The sequence below is a fragment of the Astatotilapia calliptera genome, chromosome 7, assembly GCF_900246225.1.
Source record: "Astatotilapia calliptera chromosome 7, fAstCal1.2, whole genome shotgun sequence".
Taxonomy (NCBI): domain Eukaryota; kingdom Metazoa; phylum Chordata; class Actinopteri; order Cichliformes; family Cichlidae; genus Astatotilapia; species Astatotilapia calliptera.
This window is the reverse complement of record NC_039308.1, coordinates 757,997-781,395: the sequence shown is the minus strand read 5'-3', so window position 1 is coordinate 781,395 and position 23,399 is coordinate 757,997. Positions and strand designations below refer to the sequence as shown.

Genomic DNA, 23,399 nt, shown 5'->3' with positions numbered 1-23,399 from the left:
TATTTGGACAGTTCATACACATAAACATCATTAACACGATAACCTGCCACAGATGGATCAGACACAGTAATTATTAAAATCTAAAATAAGTAAAATAACAAACAAGATTAGATTTTATTATTAAATAAAGATGTGCCATACGCAAGTATTTTTGTGAAAAAGTCCAAATTTAGGTTTAGTATCCTAACATTTCAAATTAATAAGTCAAACTTTTCATAAAAATCACTCAGAGGAAAGTTTTTAAAAATAGCTTTTTTTGGTTGACTTTGTTTACTCGTGGATGGCACTTTTTTTTTCCAGTAGTAGAAACAAGCTTCCATACAAACCCATAAGGTCCATAAACATTACTGGGATATTTCTCTAACCTGTGCAGGGAAAAGTCTCACTGAGAGACCAGGTCTCTTTTTTTCCAAGAGGGCAGCAGAAGTTACAACAAATACAAATGCAACACAAATTGTCTTTATTCCACTTTGACAGGAAGTTCCTAGGGCCAGTTTCTGATAAAGAAGGATTATTTTGAGCTGTAAATCATGCGAAGCTGCTCTCACGATAGGTCACTTTCGACAAAGCCCCATACTCTGTGCGTCACACCCCCAAAAAGGAGGCGGGTCCAACAAAATGTGAACACATAAAATGATTAATGTCTCCACAACATCAGCGATACACGCACACACGCACACACGCACACACACACACAGCTGCAGGTGTGTGCTGACGGCCCGTGACCTCCTCAGAAGTTCTCCTTGTAGAAGTTGAAGCCGAAGTGTTCACACTGAGCTTTGATGACTTTGGCCAGAGCGGGAGCGCCGCAGTAAAACACATGTACCTTCCCTTTGTTCTCCTCAGACACCTTCTGAAACACCTGAAACACACACACAGAGTATTTTATTAGGAGCTGATACTGCAAAACACACCGACGCTCCTTGATTGATAAAACTAAACCGCTATTGGAGAACCATCATGTCTCGGTCTCCCCTCTACTTCAATAAAATAAACTCCAGAAGAAGTAGTTTCCTTTCCAGGAACTAACATCCAGGACCTTAAATGTTTTAAATGGCCATCCATGGCAGCCTGAAACCTCAGAGATAGGTTCATTGCTAAATTTTTCAGTCTTTACAAAATTTTAAGGAGAACTTTCCGAATTTGTGATGAACTCATGTGTGGTGACTCCTGACAGAGTCTGGTGCGAATGTCCCCCCGAGAAGCAGATGTCCATGGACGCTATTTTCTGTTTGTAGCCTCTATTTAAAGCCAAAACATTTTCGCCGTGTTGAGCCTGTCTGATTTAGCCCAATGTTACTTTATCAGGTCCAGGATCACATGTCACCCAAAGAGGACACTCTACCAAAACCTTCCAAAACTATTCAGGAAGGGTCCCAAACTCTCCTTGAAAAATACCAATAACAGAAAAGAAGAAGACCAAGTTAAACCAACGCAACGCCTCACCTTCCCCCACTCGGGTCGGCCCGGTTGGGTTCTGGTCCTCAGTCCAGTGATCGAGTCTCTCTTCTCCTTCTTGGCCAGAAGGTCGAGCGCCATCTGCAGGCCAATGGCCTTCATGTCGTTCTTGCTGAGCGCTGACGTCATGTACATGTGCATCTCCAGGAAGCGTCCTAACAAACATCAGCATTGTGTTAACGAGCGCACAGCAGCGTCTCTGCAGGACTTTAAACACCACGTGGAAGGAAATAACTCAATAATGAAAACTATTATTAGTGTCTTCAAAGTCTGTCTACATTTCCAGACGTTGTCCTGAATCTGCTGCTTTGTGTCTCTAATGACATCATCATTTCCAAAATTAATTCGTTTTATTTCTTAAGACCTGAAACCAGCGGCTGAGACCATAAACTCATCAGGAAAGTGTTTACTGAGCTCAGAGATGAAGACTTCCCTCACAGACGTCTATACGATCAATATTCACAGGAGATATTGGACGTCCGGTCAAGTGAACGTTGGCACGCTTGCTGCCGCTGCTCACCGGTTGTTATTATTATCTACTATTACTATTTTTATTATAATTTTTTTTCAGTTGCTGACGACAATTTGAACTAAGTATCTAAGGCGCAACCCTGCTTTGACTTGTTTTCGCAATATCTGCGGGCTTCTATTGCTTGCGCTGCAGCTGTCAGTGTTCGGTCCCTCCGTCTGTGCTCAGTGCTCGGCCCTGATTAAGATGCGGATCCACAGGGTGTTGGTGTGGCTCACCTGGGGTTTTTTTATCCATCATTCATCACCCGGCGACAGCTCCTCTCCAGTACTCTGCTACGGATCTTTTGCAGCTCTGTTTCTGCCTGGCTGTCTCTCCACCTGTGGCTCTATACTTCTACCCGGACATCGCCTTCCAGCCCCGCCGCAGGTATATCCACCGAGGGCTTCGGCGGAAGTTCAACATCAGTTACACTAACTCAATATTTTCCATCTGGTCAAAAACTCGTCGTCCTCCCTGCAAGACTGACCACAGTGTGCTGGCCCACCTGGCTAGATCAACTAAGCCCACTGTCAGGCATGGCAACTCCAGCATCAAGTTCGGTCTATTAAACATCCGCTCTCTCACTGGTAAGGGACATCTCGTCCATGATCTCCTCTGTGATCGTAAGTTGGACTTTCTTTGCTTGACTGAAACATGGCAACAGCCCAATGACTTTGTTTCTCTCAATGACTCCACTCCTGGCGAGAAAGTAGTTGTGCAAACATCAAATATCTGCTCGGTTTATCAAGATATCGCATATTTGCAAAAGTGCTTCGATGTTTTCGGAGACGTCTGCTACCCACCAGCTCGACAGCTAGCCAGGAGCTTGAGGGTCACTGAAGCCGCCGAGAACGGCACAACTCCCGGCACATCATTTTCAGATCATCGCGGAGTTTTGCTACTCGGGTTAAATGTAATATATAAGTCACTTAGACAACCTAAAAATGCTATTGTTGGGCTTTTTTCAGTGTTTTGTTTGTTCGTGTGTAAATCGGTTTGGCTGAGATTAAAGTTATTAGATTAGATAAAATAAAACTTTATTAATCCCCCGGGTGGGTTCGTCCTTGGTTTTCACACAGCTGAATAAACGTCAAACAGAAAACTGATTAAACAGAAGTATGAGCCAGTCGAGAATTTACGCCAGTGTCTGGTTATATTTTAGATAGCACGGAGCAGACGGCCGAGTTTATTAAACTCCACCGAGACAGCGGCGACGCTAATCAGAAGGCGAGACCGTCCAATTTCACAGCCGTTTACTTCCGGCCTACCCGACCCTCTGAGGATCCGGCCTACGTAGACCGCGAAGGCCGGGTCCTCAGGAGGATGCAGCCCATGAATTTGGACACGACTGAAGTCTACACCGCCACAGCCTTAAAATTCAGGGAAATGAAGGACGCATTTGAGGGCCGCATTTCGAGCAGCCTTCAAATTGGGACAGCCTTCGTCGCGTCGCTGTGACGTAATCGGCCTTAAAATGCGGCCTTTAAGGCTGCAGACCCTGAATCGGGATACAGCCCCTGTCTCTGCCCCTCCCTCCCATTCATTTGAATACATTGCACTACAGCTCCCTGGATCTACCCCCACCATCATATGTACTGTTTATCGGCCACCTAAGCCAAACAAGGAGTTTTTAAATGAATTTTCTGCTCTTCTCACTCATTTCTCTGTACTTTCTCCAAATCTCATCATTGCTGGTGACTTCAATATTCATATGGACAATAATAAAATCCCTCTTTCCAGAGATTTTACCTCCTGCCTGGAAAGTTTTGGGCTTCTACAATACATAAAATTTCCTACCCACTCTAAAGGTCATATCCTGGATTTGGTCTGTAGTTCTGGCATTACCCCCACCCATTGTAAAGCCACATTGTTTCCCCAGTCTGATCATATGTTTATTTCTTTTGATGCAAACATAACCGCTTCCAAAACCTGTGTCTCTCGTAATATCACTTTTAGGAAAATTAGTAATATCAACCCAGCTGTTTTTTCATCTGCCGTCCACGACCTTCCATCTATCCACTGCTCCTCAACCCCTCATGAACTCGTTTGTCATTATAATGTCAACCTTCATAACCTTCTTAACATATTTGCTCCCCTTAAACATCGAACTGTCTCATTTTCCCGTTCAGCTCCATGGTTTACCTCCGACCTGCGTCACCTTAAAGCTAAAGGACGCCAACTCGAACGTCTATTCAAGAAAACCGGACTTACTGTACATAAAGAAATGCACAATGATCATGTTTTGTTCTGCATTGCCTCAGCCAAATCTGCTTACTACTCTGGTTTAATTAGTTATAATGAAGGTAACTCCATGTCCCTCTATTCATTGTTCAGTAAAATTACAAAACCTCCAGACACATTGCCCTCCCACATGTATTCTGTTGATTTTTGCAATTCTCTTATCTCTTTTTTCACTTGTAAAATCTCAGATATCCACCATCAACTTAACTCTGTGGGAGCTCCTGACTCTGAAGTAGACTTCCTGTTTCCCCCACTGTCTTCCTGTCAGCTATTTTCAAGCTTTACTCTTCCCTCCATAACTGATGTATCTAATCTCATTAAAAAATCTAAGTCATCAACCTGTCAACTTGACCCTCTCCCTACTGTGTTAGTTAAAGCCTGTCTTCCCTCTTTAGCTCCTCTCATAACCAATATTATTCATTCCTCCCTGAACACTGGGATTGTTCCTGAAGCACTGAAAAAGGCTTCTGTTATTCCAACTCTCAAAAAGCCTGGTGCAGACCCCAATAACTTTGATCATCTTCGCCCTATATCAAATCTCCCCTTTATTTCAAAAATTCTTGAAAAAGTTGTCGCTGCCCAGCTTCATTTACATCTCAATGACCATAATCTCTATGAACCATTTCAATCTGGTTTCCGCCCCAATCACAGCACAGAAACTGCTCTGTTAAGGATTACCAATGACCTTCTGATGGCAGCTGATTCTGGTCTCCTATCCATCCTCATCCTTCTTGATCTTAGTGCGGCGTTTGATACCATTTCTCACAATATTCTCCTGAACCGGTGAGCTTCCATTGGTATTAGTCATACCCCACTTACCTGGTTCACCTCCTATCTCTCAGACCGCACTCAGTTTATCCAACTTAAATCCCATTCTTCAGCTCTCTGTCCTGTTTCTGCTGGTGTGCCCCAGGGTTCAGTATTAGGGCCTCTTTTATTCATTACTTACATGCTCCGTCTTGGTTATATATTCCGAAAATATAATATAAATTTTCACTGTTATGCCGATGACACCCAGCTCTGCCTTTCTTCTAAACCCAGTTCATCCCTCCCACCTTCCTCCCTCTCAGACTGTCTTATTGAGATTAGACCCTGGTTCTCCTCCAATTTCCTCAAACTCAACAGTAATAAAACTGAAGTTTTACTTGTTGGTACAGCTTCTATCTTAACCAAAGCCCACAGCTTTTCCATTAACATTGAAAATTCTCCCACCCTTCCCTCTTCTCAGGTTAAGAGTTTGGGTGTCATACTTGATAATACTCTTTCATTCCAGTCTCACGTTAATTACATAACCCGGTCTGCTTACTTCCATTTACGTAATATTAACCGACTCCATCCCTTCCTTCCTCCCCATGCTCTTTCCCTCTCTAATTTGAAGCATCTCTCTCACCTTCCGGCTCCTCGTCGGCCTGGTCCATCTCCAGTTTGGTGAGCAAACTGACAAACCACTCGAAGGACTTCTGGTCTCTGTTGATCCAGATGAAGTCAACCTGCAGGGTGAAGAACATCCTGGTGTCCACGTGTGCTTCATTGCAGTACAGTGAGCTGTTGTTGGGATGCACTTTTCTTACTTTGCGCAGCTTCATCTCGCTGTCTTTGATGTTCTCGCACCACGAGTATTTACAGCTGGGACAGTTCTGCTTCCTCATGCGGTACCTGAGCCGCAGAAACACCTGGAGTCAGTTTTATATTCATTTCATGATTTTACTCACTGTAAAAAACAAACGGTGGAGAGGGTGACTGAACACGAGAGACGTAATTATAACGCGTCTAACCTTCTGAGTCCTAAAAGTAAAAAAAAATGAACAACTTTTTATTTATTGTTGAAAATGATCCAGTATCACATAACTCTATTTTCTGGCAAAGCTGAAAGAGGACATCACTGGAGCTTATTCTCATTGATTATATTATCACAGCAGAGCAATGAGGAGAGATCCTGAATAAACGTCCAGCATGTCGACAGATTACAGCTGATTATAAACTTGCAGTTTACACATGACTTGAACTGAACAGCTGGGCTGATGGAGGGACTGAGGGGTGGAGCACAGGTCTGTGGGCGTCTTACCGGTACATGATGCTTTGCAGGATGGAGGCGAAGGGTGTGATGCCGATTCCTGCCCCGATCAGAACGGCGTGTTCGGAGGCAAAGATCTGCCGTGTCGGAGTCCCGTACGGCCCGTCTACGTAACACTGTCACATGGCAGACATTCAACAAGAAGCTGCGTCTGAAACGAGCGATTCCTGACAAACTACGCCTGTGTCAGCTGAAGGTTAACGGTTTCACCCACAGTGTCAGAGGTGTTCCTCAGGGTTCTACTCTCGGTCCTATGTAGTTTCGGCTAAAGCTGTAAGTTTTTCAGAAACAGCACAATGACTCTGACCAATGTTCGCTCTCTTTGAGCTCTATTTTCCCAGCAGAGTCGGTTTTTACACAAACTCTTTCTACAAAGAAATACAGATGATATAAACAGTGCTGAGAACGAAGCAAAGGCAATGTGATGGATCTGCCAGGTCTCACTGCAAAAACATGGAAAAATCCTTTTTGTGTGCACATAGTAAGTAAGTAAAATGTATTTATAGCACATTTCACAGATAAAAATCACAAAGTGCTTCACAAAAAAATCAGAAATACAAATAAAAAATGTTTTTTTCAAACTCATATTAAATTATTTTAACAGGAAGAAAATTTCACATCATAGAGAAAAACGTTGCAAAATCAAACCTGTCAGTGTAAACCAGGGGTGGGCAATCTCAGTCCACGAGGGCCGGTGTCCTGCAGGTTTTAGATCTCACCCTGGGTCAATCACATGATTAGTTCGTTACCAAGCCTCTGGAGAACTTCAGGACATGTTGAGGAGCTAATTTAGCCATTTAAACCAGCTGTGTTGGTTCGAGGACACAACTAAAACCTGCAGGGGACACCAGCCCTCGTGGACTGAGATTGCCCACCCCTGGTGTAAACCCAAACCAAGTTTTTCACACATAAACCGAAGAATCTGAATCTGAACATATGAATCTCTTGCTGCCCTATAAGGAGCCGAAACTGCCTGAACTACCAACTGTCAGGGAGTTTAAGTCCATTTTAATAACATGTTCCTCCACCCAACCTCCAAATTTTGGGCTTTTTGGACTTTCAGGGGAAAACCTGATACTGTGTGCGAAGGCTGATAAAATAATGATAATAATTGTCTGCTGGTTCAACACTGCCACAGAGCTCTTCTCACTGTAACTTATACACAATCATATAAAAACTGATTCATGCTCTGAGCTCCTCACCTTGATGTTGCAGAATCTGTGGTTCTCAGTCAGCTTGGCAGAAACCTGCAGTTTAGAAGAAAACCAGAAACACATGTACTAAAACTCTTCTGTCAGTAAACCAAACACACATTGAAGGTGTCATCAGATTTCTGTAAGTTTACTGGGCAAAGAAAATGGTTCAAATATATTTCAGTAAGGAGGGGGGCAAAGTGGCTTGCAGATGCAGGTGTTATTTAACTACACGTTTTCTGGAACTAATAACAGAGATTTCCAACAATATGATCGAGGATATTTGTATTTATGTTGCTGATTTATTGAAGCATGTAGATAAACTTTACATGTCTGGCCCTTCATAGCGATCATTACGACGCAGGGATGAATGTCTCAGACTTATGATGTGGTTCGTTCTTCTCAGTGCAGTAGATTCATATTTGTTAAAGGCTGAACTCTCCTCCTGACCTCTCCTCGCTCTGCTGATCCCAGACCGTCTGGAAAAGGTTGCACGAGTCCCTGATCTCCGGACTCGGAGGCCTCCCCCGACGGCGAGCCGCTCTGTCGGTACATCGTCAGCTCGATGGCGCCGTCCTCATTAGACGCCACGGCTCCGTTACCATCGGCAGAGCTGAACATGTCGTCCTACAGGAAACCACATTGGAGATGTCACGCACAGGAAGCAGGCGGAGACCCAGCGAGTGCAGGTGTGTCAGAGTCTAACCTGAGCTCTCGGCAGCTGCCGGCGCTTCCGCAGGCTGGTGGCGAGTCTGTTGGGACCCAGAGCCTCGCTCTCCAGCTCTCTGAAGTACTCATACAGCCGGGTGGTCCACTGGCCCAGCGAGCGGATGTGCAGCCACAGAGTATCTGCAGAACGACAAGTGAAGACACAGAACTTACACCAGTTTCATTAGACGGTTAAAACCCACCCAGAGAAACTAAACAAAAAGGAGACCGAAGCTTTTACCTGAAATCTCATCAGAGAGGATCAATAAACACAAACCAACGTTCTAAGCTGAAAGGTTCTGCCATTCCCATCCACAGTTATACCTGCTGGACTCTTTCAGCTCATTGTTCTCAGTGTCAGCAGGTGGAATCTGCGGGTTTTTTTACTAGAAATGTTACCTCATGTGTAACGTAGAGCTCAGACTCCACTGCAGTCCAGCGGACAGAAAGCCCTGAGAGCGCATCCAAAAGTCTGGGACCGGCTGAACCTATGAGGACTGTTTCAGTGCTGAGAGTGTGAGGTGTACCTGACTGCTCGGGAGCGCTGCTGATGGTGAACGGGTGCCACTCATATTTGGCGATCACTGGGATGTTGATGAAGACATAATCTCCAGGTTTGAACTGGAAGAACTGGGGACGCTTGATCACCAGATGAGTCACCTGACAGACAAAAAACACCATCAGACATCGGTGGACCTCGGGCGCCGATCGGGGCGCCGGGCTCGCTTTGTGTTCGGCACCTTGGAAGGCAGCAGGTTGACCTCCACGATGTAGAGGCCTCCCATATGGGACACGGCAATCCCCACGATCTTCTCCAGCACGAACACCAGACCTGGAACCACGAACCACTTCCAGAAGTTTGCACAGTGAATGATCAGCAGGATCCAAACCCACACATAGGACAGGTGAGACCAGTAAAAGACCTGCGGAGGAAACGGCGGTCAGCATCTCGCGGCAGGAAGCAGACCACGCACACAGAGAAAACCGTGTCTATTACCTCGAAGTGTCCGCTGCGGCGCACGAACGTGCTGGAGCAGAGCACCATGAGGCAGATCAGCACCTGCAGGACGACTCCAGTCAGCGAGGCTGTCCCCTTCACCCAGCCAATCCCAGGGCGGGTGGTCAGCAGGTACTCCCACAGGCTGTACTCACCGCTCTCCGTCATCTGGACTGAGACAAACAGCACCGGGACGCCAGTCTACACCTGTTTACACCTGTATACACCTGTGTGCTTGTGGGTGTGTGCTTATACCGAAGTTAAAGGCGTGTGCGGCGGTGTGCACCAGCGTGAATCCGAGGATGGCGCAGCCCACAATCTGGTGCAGCAGGATGTTCTGATCCAGAGGAAACACCCTCACCACCCACGTGGCCCTGAGCCAGGTCAAACAGCGCCGCAGCATCAGCACCTGGAAACGAAGACGCCACCACAACACGCGTGTGCTGAGATTTCAGCTGGACTTACGCTCATACTGTCATGTGACACCACTCTGAATCACAGGATGGTGCAGCGGGTCCAAGCTCAGTGATGCAGCTTACGTGCTGATCTGACTCCTGGGTGTTTCCTCTTTCCTGGCTTTATCTGAGTTTGCAGGCAGCTCTGATTTGAATCAGCACATGTGTGTTTTGTTTTCAGCTGCACTGCACAAGATAAATAGAGAAGGAAACGTCTGTGCTGCCCTCTGCTGGACACTAAGACACAGCACAGCCCCCTCTCTGCTGATTCCTTTCCTTTGTGTGAAAGTACTCAGCTGTGGTGCAATGATTATTGCCTCACAGGTTTAGCTGGGTTAACTGGTGGCTTCATTCTGCTGGGTGATCATGAGTTTAATGACTGTGATAAATACTGTGGTTGGTACAGACAGCACCCACATAAACAGGAGCAGCTGCACGTTTGTTACTTTATTGCTTTTGTTGCTTTTTTTGTGTAGACAGAAAAATCAGTCAGCGTAAAATTACTGTTTTATATCCACAATCAGTTTAGTTCTCCTCTGATACAGCTCTGATAGGTTTAGGTATCATCTGCTGTGAGTAGTGCATCAAATTTAAAAACCTTTTCATGAGTGTTATGTGTAGAAATGTGGCGCCATGTGGTGCTGGCATTAGAACTGGTTTCACTGCTTCCAACTGGTCCAGACTGGACCCGATGGTGGCTATGTCAGGGGTTAATGCAGCAAAGACGGCCTTTTAGATGTTCCACTTATGCAGCCCACATCGCATGTCCACCATAGTGTGGATGGAACATGATGCTAATGGAAATGCAGGCTGAAGCCGAAAAGGCACGGTGGGAGAACCGGCTCTCGACCGGAAGCCATTTCTTGCACCGGCACCACGATGGAGGGAAAGAGGCACAGACACGTAAGGATGGAGTTTGTGTCATACCATGACGAAGGTGCAGTTAAAGTTGAGGCACTGGCCGCAGCCTTTGGCCACCATGAACCAAGGCCCACCGTAGCTGTGGCGCAACATGGCGACGATGAACAGCAGCAGATTAAGGAGGGAGTACACAGCCAGGAACAGCAGCTTCCGGCTGTTGTTCTGCCAGTAGGCCCGGGTCAGGTAGCGAGGGGTGTGACGCTTCTTCTGGTCCAGATCAGGAGGCTTCAGCCAGTTAGCAGCGCTGAGGGGAAGATGAAAAACAGAACAGGTGTATTAGCAGGTCTGCAGGTTTACAGGTGTATTAGCAGGTCTGCAGGTTTACAGGTGTATTAGCAGGTCTGCAGGTTTACAGGTGTATTAGCAGATCTGCAGGTTTACAGATGTATAAACAGGTCTGCAGGTTTACAGGTGTATAAACAGGTCTGCAGGTTTACAGGTGTAAAAACAGGTCTGCAGGTTTACAGGTGTATAAACAGGTCTGCAGGTTTACAGGTGTATTAGCAGGTCTGCAGGTTTACAGGTGTATTAGCAGGTCTGCAGGTTTACAGGTGTATAAACAGGTCTGCAGGTTTACAGGTGTATAAACAGGTCTGCAGGTTTACAGGTGTATAAACAGGTCTGCAGGTTTACAGGTGTATTAGCAGATCTGCAGGTTTACAGGTGTATAAACAGGTCTGCAGGTTTACAGGTGTATAGACAGGTCTGCAGGTTTACAGATGTATAAACAGGTCTGCAGGTTTACAGGTGTATAGACAGGTCTGCAGGTTTACAGATGTATAAACAGGTCTGCAGGTTTACAGGTGTATAAACAGGTCTGCAGGTTTACAGGTGTATAGACAGGTCTGCAGGTTTACAGATGTATAAACAGGTCTGCAGGTTTACAGGTGTATAGACAGGTCTGCAGGTTTACAGGTGTATAGACAGGTCTGCAGGTTTACAGGTGTATAGACAGGTCTTCAGGTTTACAGATGTATAAACAGGTCTGCAGGTTTACAGGTGTATAAACAGGTCTGCAGGTTTACAGATGTATAAACAGGTCTGCAGGTTTACAGGTGTATAAACAGGTCTGCAGGTTTACAGATGTATAAACAGGTCTGCAGGTTTACAGGTGTATAAACAGGTCTGCAGGTTTACAGGTGTATTAGCAGATCTGCAGGTTTACAGATGTATAAACAGGTCTGCAGGTTTACAGGTGTATAAACAGGTCTGCATTTTTACAGGTGTATAAACAGGTCTGCAGGTTTACAGGTGTATAAACAGGTCTGCAGGTTTACAGGTGTATAAACAGGTCTGCAGGTTTACAGGTGTATAAACAGGTCTGCAGGTTTACAGGTGTATAAACAGGTCTGCAGGTTTACAAATGTATTAGCAGGTCTGCAGGTTTACAGGTGTATTAGCAGGTCTGCAGGTTTACAGGTGTATAAACTGGTCTGCAGGTTTAAAGGTGTATAAACAGGTCTGCAGGTTTACAGGTGTATTAGCAGGTCTGCAGGTTTACAGGTGTATAAACAGGTCTGCAGGTTTACAGGTGTATAAACAGGTCTGCAGGTTTACAGGTGTATAAACAGGTCTGCAGGTTTACAGGTGTATTAGCAGATCTGCAGGTTTACAGGTGTATAAACAGGTCTGCAGGTTTACAGGTGTATAAACAGGTCTGCAGGTTTACAGGTGTATAGACAGGTCTGCAGGTTTACAGATGTATAAACAGGTCTGCAGGTTTACAGGTGTATAGACAGGTCTGCAGGTTTACAGGTGTATAGACAGGTCTGCAGGTTTACAGATGTATAAACAGGTCTGCAGGTTTACAGGTGTATAGACAGGTCTGCAGGTTTACAGGTGTATAGACAGGTCTTCAGGTTTACAGGTGTATAAACAGGTCTGCAGGTTTACAGATGTATAAACAGGTCTGCAGGTTTACAGGTGTATAAACAGGTCTGCAGGTTTACAGATGTATAAACAGGTCTGCAGGTTTACAGGTGTATAAACAGGTCTGCAGGTTTACAGGTGTATAAACAGGTCTGCGGGTTTACAGGTGTATTAGCAGATCTGCAGGTTTACAGATGTATAAACAGGTCTGCAGGTTTACAGGTGTATAAACAGGTCTGCAGGTTTACAGGTGTATAAACAGGTCTGCAGGTTTACAAATGTATTAGCAGGTCTGCAGGTTTACAGGTGTATTAGCAGGTCTACAGGTTTACAGGTGTATAAACTGGTCTGCAGGTTTACAAATGTATTAGCAGGTCTGCAGGTTTACAGGTGTATTAGCAGGTCTGCAGGTTTACAGGTGTATTAGCAGGTCTGCAGGTTTACAGGTGTATAAACAGGTCTGCAGGTTTACAGGTGTATAAACAGGTCTGCAGGTTTACAGGTGTATAAACAGGTCTGCAGGTTTACAGGTGTATAAACAGTTCTGCAGGTTTACAAATGTATTAGCAGGTCTGCAGGTTTACAGGTGTATTAGCAGGTCTGCAGGTTTACAGGTGTATAAACAGGTCTGCAGGTTTACAGGTGTATAAACTGGTCTGCAGGTTTCCAGGTGTAAAAACAGGTCTGCAGGTTTACAGGTGTATAAACTGGTCTGCAGGTTTACAGGTGTATAAACAGGTCTGCAGGTTTACAGGTGTATAAACAGGTCTGCAGGTTTACAGGTGTATAGACGGGTCTGCAAGTTTACAGGTGTATAGACGGGTCTGCAGGTTTACAGGTGTATAAACAGGTCTGCAGGCTTACAGGTGTATTAGCAGGTCTGCAGGTTTACAGGTGTATAAGCAGGTCTGCAGGTTTACAGGTGTATAAACAGGTCTGCAGGTTTACAGGTGTATTAGCAGGTCTGCAGGTTTACAGGTGTATAAGCAGGTCTGCAAGTTTACAGGTGTATAGACGGGTCTGCAGGTTTACAGGTGTATAAGCAGGTCTGCAGGTTTACAGGTGTATTAGCAGATCTGCAGGTTTACAGGTGTATAAACAGGTCTGCAGGTTTACAGGTGTATAAACAGGTCTGCAGGTTTACAGGTGTATAAACAGGTCTGCAGGTTTACAGGTGTATAAGCAGGTCTGCAGGTTTACAGGTGTATTAGCAGGTCTGCAGGTTTACAGGTGTATTAGCAGGTCTGCAGGTTTACAGATGTATAAACAGGTCTGCAGGTTTACAGGTGTATAAACAGGTCTGCAAGTTTACAGGTGTATAAACAGGTCTGCAGGTTTACAGATGTATAAACAGGTCTGCAAGTTTACAGGTGTATAAACAGGTCTGCAGGTTTACAGGTGTATAAACAGGTCTGCAAGTTTACAGGTGTATAGACGGGTCTGCAGGTTTACAGGTGTATAAACAGGTCTGCAGGTTTACAGATGTATAAACAGGTCTGCAGGTTTACAGGTGTATAAACAGGTCTGCAGGTTTACAGATGTATAAACAGGTCTGCAGGTTTACAGGTGTATAAACAGGTCTGCAGGTTTACAGGTGTATAAACAGGTCTGCAGGTTTACAGGTGTATTAGCAGATCTGCAGGTTTACAGATGTATAAACAGGTCTGCAGGTTTACAGGTGTATAAACAGGTCTGCAGGTTTACAGGTGTATAAACAGGTCTGCAGGTTTACAAATGTATTAGCAGGTCTGCAGGTTTACAGGTGTATTAGCAGGTCTACAGGTTTACAGGTGTATAAACTGGTCTGCAGGTTTACAAATGTATTAGCAGGTCTGCAGGTTTACAGGTGTATTAGCAGGTCTGCAGGTTTACAGGTGTATTAGCAGGTCTGCAGGTTTACAGGTGTATAAACAGGTCTGCAGGTTTACAGGTGTATAAACAGGTCTGCAGGTTTACAGGTGTATAAACAGTTCTGCAGGTTTACAAATGTATTAGCAGGTCTGCAGGTTTACAGGTGTATTAGCAGGTCTGCAGGTTTACAGGTGTATAAACAGGTCTGCAGGTTTACAGGTGTATAAACTGGTCTGCAGGTTTACAGGTGTAAAAACAGGTCTGCAGGTTTACAGGTGTATAAACTGGTCTGCAGGTTTACAGGTGTATAAACAGGTCTGCAGGTTTACAGGTGTATAAACAGGTCTGCAGGTTTACAGGTGTATTAGCAGGTCTGCAGGTTTACAGGTGTATAAGCAGGTCTGCAGGTTTACAGGTGTATAAACAGGTCTGGAGGTTTACAGGTGTATTAGCAGGTCTGCAGGTTTACAGGTGTATAAGCAGGTCTGCAAGTTTACAGGTGTATAGACGGGTCTGCAGGTTTACAGGTGTATAAGCAGGTCTGCAGGTTTACAGGTGTATTAGCAGATCTGCAGGTTTACAGGTGTATAAACAGGTCTGCAGGTTTACAGGTGTATTAGCAGGTCTACAGGTTTACAGGTGTATAAACTGGTCTGCAGGTTTACAGGTGTAAAAACAGGTCTGCAGGTTTACAGGTGTATAAACTGGTCTGCAGGTTTACAGGTGTATAAACAGGTCTGCAGGTTTACAGGTGTATAAACAGGTCTGCAGGTTTACAGGTGTATTAGCAGGTCTGCAGGTTTACAGGTGTATAAGCAGGTCTGCAGGTTTACAGGTGTATAAACAGGTCTGCAGGTTTACAGGTGTATTAGCAGGTCTGCAGGTTTACAGGTGTATAAGCAGGTCTGCAAGTTTACAGGTGTATAGACGGGTCTGCAGGTTTACAGGTGTATAAGCAGGTCTGCAGGTTTACAGGTGTATTAGCAGATCTGCAGGTTTACAGGTGTATAAACAGGTCTGCAGGTTTACAGGTGTATAAACAGGTCTGCAGGTTTGCAGGTGTATAAGCAGGTCTGCAGGTTTACAGGTGTATTAGCAGGTCTGCAGGTTTACAGGTGTATTAGCAGGTCTGCAGGTTTACAGATGTATAAACAGGTCTGCAGGTTTACAGGTGTATAAACAGGTCTGCAAGTTTACAGGTGTATAAACAGGTCTGCAGGTTTACAGATGTATAAACAGGTCTGCAAGTTTACAGGTGTATAAACAGGTCTGCAGGTTTACAGGTGTATAAACAGGTCTGCAAGTTTACAGGTGTATAGACGGGTCTGCAGGTTTACAGGTGTATAAACTGGTCTGCAAGTTTACAGGTGTATAAACAGGTCTGCAAGTTTACAGGTGTATAGACGGGTCTGCAGGTTTACAGGTGTATAAACAGGTCTGCAGGTTTACAGGTGTATAAACAGGTCTGCAGGTTTACAGGTGTATAAACTGGTCTGCAGGTTTACAGGTGTAAAAACAGGTCTGCAGGTTTACAGGTGTATAAACTGGTCTGCAGGTTTACAGGTGTATAAACAGGTCTGCAGGTTTACAGGTGTATAAACAGGTCTGCAGGTTTACAGGTGTATTAGCAGGTCTGCAGGTTTACAGGTGTATAAGCAGGTCTGCAGGTTTACAGGTGTATAAACAGGTCTGCAGGTTTACAGGTGTATTAGCAGGTCTGCAGGTTTACAGGTGTATAAGCAGGTCTGCAAGTTTACAGGTGTATAGACGGGTCTGCAGGTTTACAGGTGTATAAGCAGGTCTGCAGGTTTACAGGTGTATTAGCAGATCTGCAGGTTTACAGGTGTATAAACAGGTCTGCAGGTTTACAGGTGTATAAACAGGTCTGCAGGTTTGCAGGTGTATAAGCAGGTCTGCAGGTTTACAGGTGTATTAGCAGGTCTGCAGGTTTACAGGTGTATTAGCAGGTCTGCAGGTTTACAGGTGTATAAACAGGTCTGCAGGTTTACAGGTGTATAAACAGGTCTGCAAGTTTACAGGTGTATAAACAGGTCTGCAGGTTTACAGATGTATAAACAGGTCTGCAAGTTTACAGGTGTATAAACAGGTCTGCAGGTTTACAGGTGTATAAACAGGTCTGCAAGTTTACAGGTGTATAGACGGGTCTGCAGGTTTACAGGTGTATAAACTGGTCTGCAAGTTTACAGGTGTATAAACAGGTCTGCAAGTTTACAGGTGTATAGACGGGTCTGCAGGTTTACAGGTGTATAAACAGGTCTGCAGGTTTACAGGTGTATTAGCAGGTCTGCAGGTTTACAGGTGTATAAGCAGGTCTGCAGGTTTACAGATGTATAAACAGGTCTGCAAGTTTACAGGTGTATAAACAGGTCTGCAAGTTTACAGGTGTATAGACGGGTCTGCAGGTTTACAGGTGTATAAACTGGTCTGCAGGTTTACAGGTGTATAAACAGGTCTGCAGGTTTACAGGTGTATTAGCAGGTCTGCAGGTTTACAGGTGTATAAACAGGTCTGCAGGTTTACAGGTGTATTAGCAGGTCTGCAGGTTTACAGGTGTATAAACAGGTCTGCAGGTTTACAGGTGTATTAGCAGGTCTGCAGGTTTACAGGTGTATAAACAGGTCTGCAGGTTTACAGGTGTATAAACAGGTCTGCAGGTTTACAGGTGTATTAGCAGGTCTGCAGGTTTACAGGTGTATAAACAGGTCTGCAGGTTTACAGGTGTATTAGCAGGTCTGCAGGTTTACAGGTGTATAAACAGGTCTGCAGGTTTACAGGTGTATTAGCAGGTCTGCAGGTTTACAGGTGTATAAACAGACATCAGTACTGACCTGATGGTGAGGTTCTCCATCACCTCGGGGAACGTCTCCAGTTCAGCTTTGAGCTCCTCAAAGGTGATGGAGCCGCTGTTGTCCTTATCGGCGGACTCAAACAGAGCCAGTGTGAGGTCATCCAGCTTCTCCTCCGGCAGTGAGATGGCGCTCTCACGCAAACATGACTTCAGAACCGTTTTCAGCTCGTCTGGATCTATTGAACCGCTGCCTGTTTACAGAAAGCAAAAAGGATTAAGTGAAACTGCCCCGTCACCTGGCGGGCTGACGATGATACCCCATCAGCCTTTTACAGAGTTATAAAAATGAAACATGGCCACAAAACTGATAACTGACCTCTACCTGCTTCAGGACGTCAGCTATCTCTTATCTACAACTGTTAGACAGACTGAAACATTTGAAAATAACTCTTGTTGTAAATGTTGTAAATGTTGATGCATGAGCGAATGCTGACCATCCACGTCGTAGACCTGGAACAGGAAGCGGAGCTTGTCGGTCTCGTTGCCGTGGATCAGGAGGTCCAGAGCTTTGAGCAGTTCGTCCAGGCTGATGGAGCCGCTGCCGTCTGAGTCGAACAGTGCGAAGAAACGCTCAGCAAAGAAAGACTGCGAACAATTAGAGGACACGAGTTATTGAGGCCCATTTCAGGTGTTTTTTCTAAACTGCTCACCAGTCCATTCTCACCTCTTTGACCTTGAGAGCTGTTTTGAACTCCTCCAGGTCAATCTCTTTGTCCTCTCCGGCGATGGTCTCAAACTGTTTGGTCACCCACTCCAGCCAGCGGGCGTCTTCGTCCAGACTCATGGTGACCAGCTTTGCTGCTGCAGCTGGTGGGGACAAGCCAGCAAGCATCAAACCTAGCTTTTTGTTTTGATCTGCCTGTTCATGTAATCCTAATTACTCTTCTTCCATCAGAGCGAACATGTGTTAACAGACCTCTCTGCATTGAATCATATCTGTTATTAATCTCTGTCTCTCTTCCACAGCATGTCTTTATCCTGTCTTCCTTCTCTCACCCCAACCAATCACAGCAGATGGCCCCGCCCCTCCCTGAGCCTGGTTCTGCCGGAGGTTTGTTCCTGTTAAAAGGGAGTTTTTCCTTCCCACTGTTGCCAAAGTGCTGCTCATATGGGGTCACATGATTGTTGGGTTTTCTCTGTATTATTGTAGGATCTACCTTACATTATAAAGCTCCTTGAAGCAACTGTTGTTGTGATTTTTATAAATAAAACTGAATTGAATGAATCTGAGTTGCTCTGCTCTGTGAGTCTGCTGAGTCCCTCTGGGATTGATGGGTCCCATTTGAATCTCCTTTTACGTGTTTTATTAGCTCATATTATTACTCAGGTTGTCTCATCATATGCTTAGACTTGGTCAGAAATTCTTCTTGTCATATTTTAAAGGGTGAAACTCGTCCTGGTCCTTATTGTGTCACGGCCAGGCGGATCAGCTGCACGCTGATCAGCCCTCTCTGTTTCTCTTCCTCTTCTCTCTCGCCGGGGCGGAACTCACTGTGGGTTCACGCCCTCGGCCCACGCCCTCGACCCACGCCCTCGGCCCACGCCCTCGACCCACGCCCTCGGCCCACGCCCTCGACCCACGCCCTCGGGAGATGAGACACCTGGGTCTCATTAAGGGGAGCAGCATTTAAGCCAAGAGGTGACTGCTGTTCGTCGCTGGATCATTGTCTACTACGCGTTAGTGAAGTCAAGCTACAGAAAGTCTAGTTAAGAGTGTTTTCCTCTGTGCGTCGTTCTTAACCCTGTCTCCCTGTCTACAGAGCTTCCTGGATTTCCCCCGTGTGATTCCCGTGTGGCAGTGTCGGAGTGTGAGCCTGTGATCGTGTGTGTGGATGATCTGAAGAACGCGTGCTTTCCCCTGGACTTCCCTGGAGACCCCTTCTCCCCCCACTCAGCTGTATATAGCACCCCCCGCACCTTCTTGTATATACACCTGGTGACTTGTAAATAAATCCTTCTTGTGAGCATCAGAACTGGAGTCCTGCGCTTGAGTCCTCCTCCAAACCGTAACATATTGTCCTTGTCGAGACGCAGGGACATCTCTTCAGGGTCAACAGTGTTAACGAATTTAAGATGAAACCAGGTCGTGCAGAAATTCAAAGAGAACGAGAACCAGTTCAGAGTTTCACAAACCCTTTCCCGCATCTACTGTCACAAATGGACAACTGTACCCTCAAACACACAATAATAACATGGACTGAACCACCACTCACAACCACCAGCACTTTATATAGCCTCTGTAGAAACTATCTACACCCTCACTTATCTTAACTGCACTACTGTATAACTCTGTGTAAATAATCATTCTGTACATTCGATAATCTTTAATCCTACAACTGTTTATAACCTGCATAGTTCCCATTTCTGTATAGCTGTATATCCCAGATTCTGTAAAGTTATTTATTTCATATTTATATCCTGTTCATATCCTGCACATAGCTTGTACTCACTACAGCCTGTACATACTTATAGTTATAGAATATTCACAACATACTTCATACCGTGTACATTATAACACACCATAATAGACCCATTTCTGTAATATACTCACATATCTATATTATTGCTAATATATATTGTAATATATCTATATCACTAAAGCACTTCTGGATGGATGCAAACTGCATTTCGTTGCCCTGTACCTGTGCATGTGCAATGACAATAAAGTTGAATTCTATTCTATTCTAAACGACTTTACTCTGTGCATATGCAAAACTAGGATTGGATTAATGAAATGAGCACACCGGCCTGTTTTGTAAATCATCATCATTTGGAAGCAGGACAAATGTGCAATCTGTGTGAATCTGAATGTCTAAATCAGCGTCATTATTGTAAAACAGGCTCGGGCTGAAAGAACGGGTGTTTGGATATCATCTGGCCTTTAATCTTTATTCTTTGCACCATTTCTTGTTACTGCAGCAACAGCACGGCTATGTGTCCTTCAGAGGCTGAGGGGTTCCCTCTGCCATGTACAAAACAGGTTATTACTGCACTACATGAGGAATCACTGAGGCCGGCGCTCCTGACACTCAGCAAGGCAAATAAAAGGAAAAGCTCTTGTGGAGCAGCTGTGTAATAAATCTTCGGACTGCATCAACCTTCATAAGAGGAGTGATGATTGGAGAATGCAAACCAGCGTGCAACCAGCGGTAAAAGTGATGATGACGATCACATGATTCTAATTTTTCCATCTTTCTGTAAAGCCGGTGTGTTTGGTTGCTGATGTCATGCAGACATTTGATTGGTTGGTGGTGATCGAGTCCAGATTTGGTTCTGTGCAATCACTTTTCCAGGGAGATCATTTAAACTGTGTTAAAAACAGCATGAGTCTCAGTCTGAGGCCTGCAATGCATTCTGGGAAACATTCAGGCTCTTCTCAGCAGGTGGGACAGATGTGTGCTCAGAGCAGGTGACAGTAGGTGAAAGGTCTCCTTTTACCCACATTTAGAGACGAGCATCATCTTCCAGTTGAGGTTGTGTCAAAGCCTCTAATGCAGCTGTATTTGAAGTCTTTTCCTCCCCGTGGCGGTAACGATGGCGTTCCCGTTCTGTTAAATCAAACTTGAGCTTCTCACGTTTGTAAAGTTCTTGAAGGTTCGTGATCGCAGAGTCTCCGCTGGGATCTGAGTGGAATTTGAACCGTCAGCCTTCACGAGCAGCTGGACTCGTGGGCGTCCTGCTGGTTTCCCTCACGGGGACAATCTGCGGCGATGCCGTCGTCATGGAGACGTCGGATGCAGAGACAACAAATAATACACGTGAGGCGACGAAGCATCGCCACAATCAAACCTGAAAGTCCTTCAGAGTCCCAGCCTGAAAAATTTCAGCTGTTTTTTAAATAAAGCTTCTGACCGTAGAGTCACAGCTGCGCCTCACACCTCACCTCCCGAGATCAGTTCAGCCAATCAGAGAGCAGCAGGAATGTCCACGCGTCTGTACAGGTTCCATCCTTCTGCTTTTCTGTAGTCATTCGGGCATTATTTGACCTCCATACGGCAGCGACAGCTTTCAGTGTGAGCTGCTGTATGGAGGTCAGAAACCGCCCAGACTAATCATCCAAAACATTTTAAATCTGCCTTCAAAATAAAATGTATTCAAAATATGATCACGGGTTTCTGATAACTGACCTTTTAGTGTAAACCTGAAACTCTCACTGAGCCATGAAGTCTCTGAAATCCATCTTTTCCTGAAAATCCTTAAAATATTAGTTTCACAAATTAAAGTCAGACTCACATTTATCTGCTGCAGCGAGTCTTCCTCCGTCCTCAGCTGCTCTCTGTCTCCTCTGAGCTCCGTCCTCACCTCCTCCTCACCTCCTCCTCCTCCTCCGTGTCAGCTGGAGCTGACATCCCACAGCCCTCACAAAAACAACATGGAGCAGAGCAGAAACACGTTTAACCCCACAGGTGAGTCCGGGTTTGTCACATGGTTTAACTAGACTTTTATTATCTTTATAAGTTTGTTATTCCTGATACTGCTGAGGTTCACGTCTTGACCTCACCGATCCTTTTGATATTCAGCTGGAGAAGAGTCACATGAAGCTGAAGTATTTTTCATCAAAGCTTTATTACCAGTGCACACTGGGAGATCCCACTATACACTCAAAAAAGTGAAATTTGGTGGTTATTGCATTTACAAGACTCTAACATGTAATTTGAACACAATGAATTTATGTTTCTAAGGTGAACGTAATAAAATCATATAAGATCTACATGAAATTTATCAACTTAGCGCCTCTTAAATTTATTCTTGTTGATATGACATGATAAAATCTAACAAGAGTGGTTAGCTGCCTTAAAGACTCGCGATATCACAAGATCACGTGAGATTCTAAACAACAAGAGGCAGGAAAGCACATGGTTTGCTTCACGGTCATCTTGGAAAGGTAAGAGTGAATCTATCTTCATCCATCTTGATGAAAATACTTTTTGCACAAAGGTATCATTAGTTTGTCGATTCTTTTCAGTTCTATTTATTCACATTTGTTTTTTGTTTTTTTTAAAATATCTGTTTGTTTATGCCATTCTAGCTAGCTAACACATTAGTGCAAGAATATAGCACAATGTCATGCTAGCATGATAGCCTAATATGAAAGACTTAGCTACTCCAAATATAGATATTGTTTATAACTTAACCTCTGCACATAAGCTAGTTTGGCTCTACCACAGAGACTGTTGTGATAAATTTACATTTTACGTGTGGGTTGTTGAAATTTGTAAGTTTGTAAGTTGCAACTGATGGAGAGTGGTTTATTTAACAATTTATGTGTTTTTAGTACACTGAGGAGGAAAGACAAAACATGAACAGATATGTTTTCCTGTTTTTTAATTTTTTTGAAATTAAATATTTTTCTACTTAATAAACTTGGAGACTTGCAGTTCCCTCCTGTAAAGATAATAAATGTTTAATCTTATCAGGTGGTGAAAGGTCTGGAGAGCTGGCAGGCCAGTTCATCAAATTCATGGTGAGCTAATATTTTTCTTAAAAATTATCACATTCCCATGTTAAAAATGTAATATATTCATTTGTAAGTGACATATAGTTTTGAGACCAAGAAAACATTGCATTCTGATTTTATGTACACATCATCTAAACTTTCTTGAATTGGGGGTATGGCATGATTAAATTAATACACAAATTACAAAACAATATTAAAATGACAGACTTGTCTAAAATGCATAAATACTATTTGAAAAGATTAAGACTGTAAAACAATAGCCTCTGTATTTCTCACAAATTCCTGGTAATTCAACTAAAAGTTCTTTAATCCCACTGCTAGGTCGTTGAGATGGATTTCCGTATATATTTGTTTTTTTCCCCCTCTGTGTATAAAGACTGATGCTGTTGAAATCAGAAGAGAATACATCGCCAAAGGTCTTTGCGTGTACCTGAATGAAGATCCTGAGAAGCTGGTGAAGAATTACCTGGTATGTTAACTTGCCTGTATCCTTAACTAAGGAGATGATCAAAGATAAGCTTGAACTACATAAAAGAGTTTCAGGGGATGGGGTTTTCCTGTAAATTACCGGTGGCTGTAAAAAATACCTTTTAAAATAGGAAAAGTAAGAGCTTTAAGTTTCTCACTGGATACTACACACACCATTCTTGAGTGTTTTATACTATCATTATTATAATATCATTATAATAACCTCATTCATACACACATTCATACAAGATTTTTATGTAACATTTACACTTCAATGGATGTATCAGGAGCAACTTGGGGTTCAGTATGTTACCCATTGATAGTTT

At 44.3% G+C, this 23,399-nt stretch overlaps 1 protein-coding gene across 1 annotated transcript; it reads right to left on the bottom strand.

Annotated features, from left to right (window-relative positions):
- Positions 1-231: 231 nt before the first annotated feature.
- Positions 232-21,496, bottom strand: nox5 (NADPH oxidase, EF-hand calcium binding domain 5). Its single transcript, XM_026172328.1, is given in 18 exon segments — positions 232-862; positions 1,447-1,613; positions 5,601-5,700; positions 5,782-5,866; positions 6,276-6,400; positions 7,487-7,531; positions 7,928-8,104; positions 8,184-8,326; positions 8,713-8,845; positions 8,926-9,108; positions 9,183-9,355; positions 9,438-9,591; positions 10,565-10,802; positions 17,128-17,338; positions 17,582-17,732; positions 17,812-17,954; positions 21,381-21,459; positions 21,461-21,496. Coding segments are annotated over 18 exon segments (2,475 nt in total). The 3' UTR covers positions 232-730.
- Between the last annotated feature and the right edge of the window lie 1,903 nt (positions 21,497-23,399).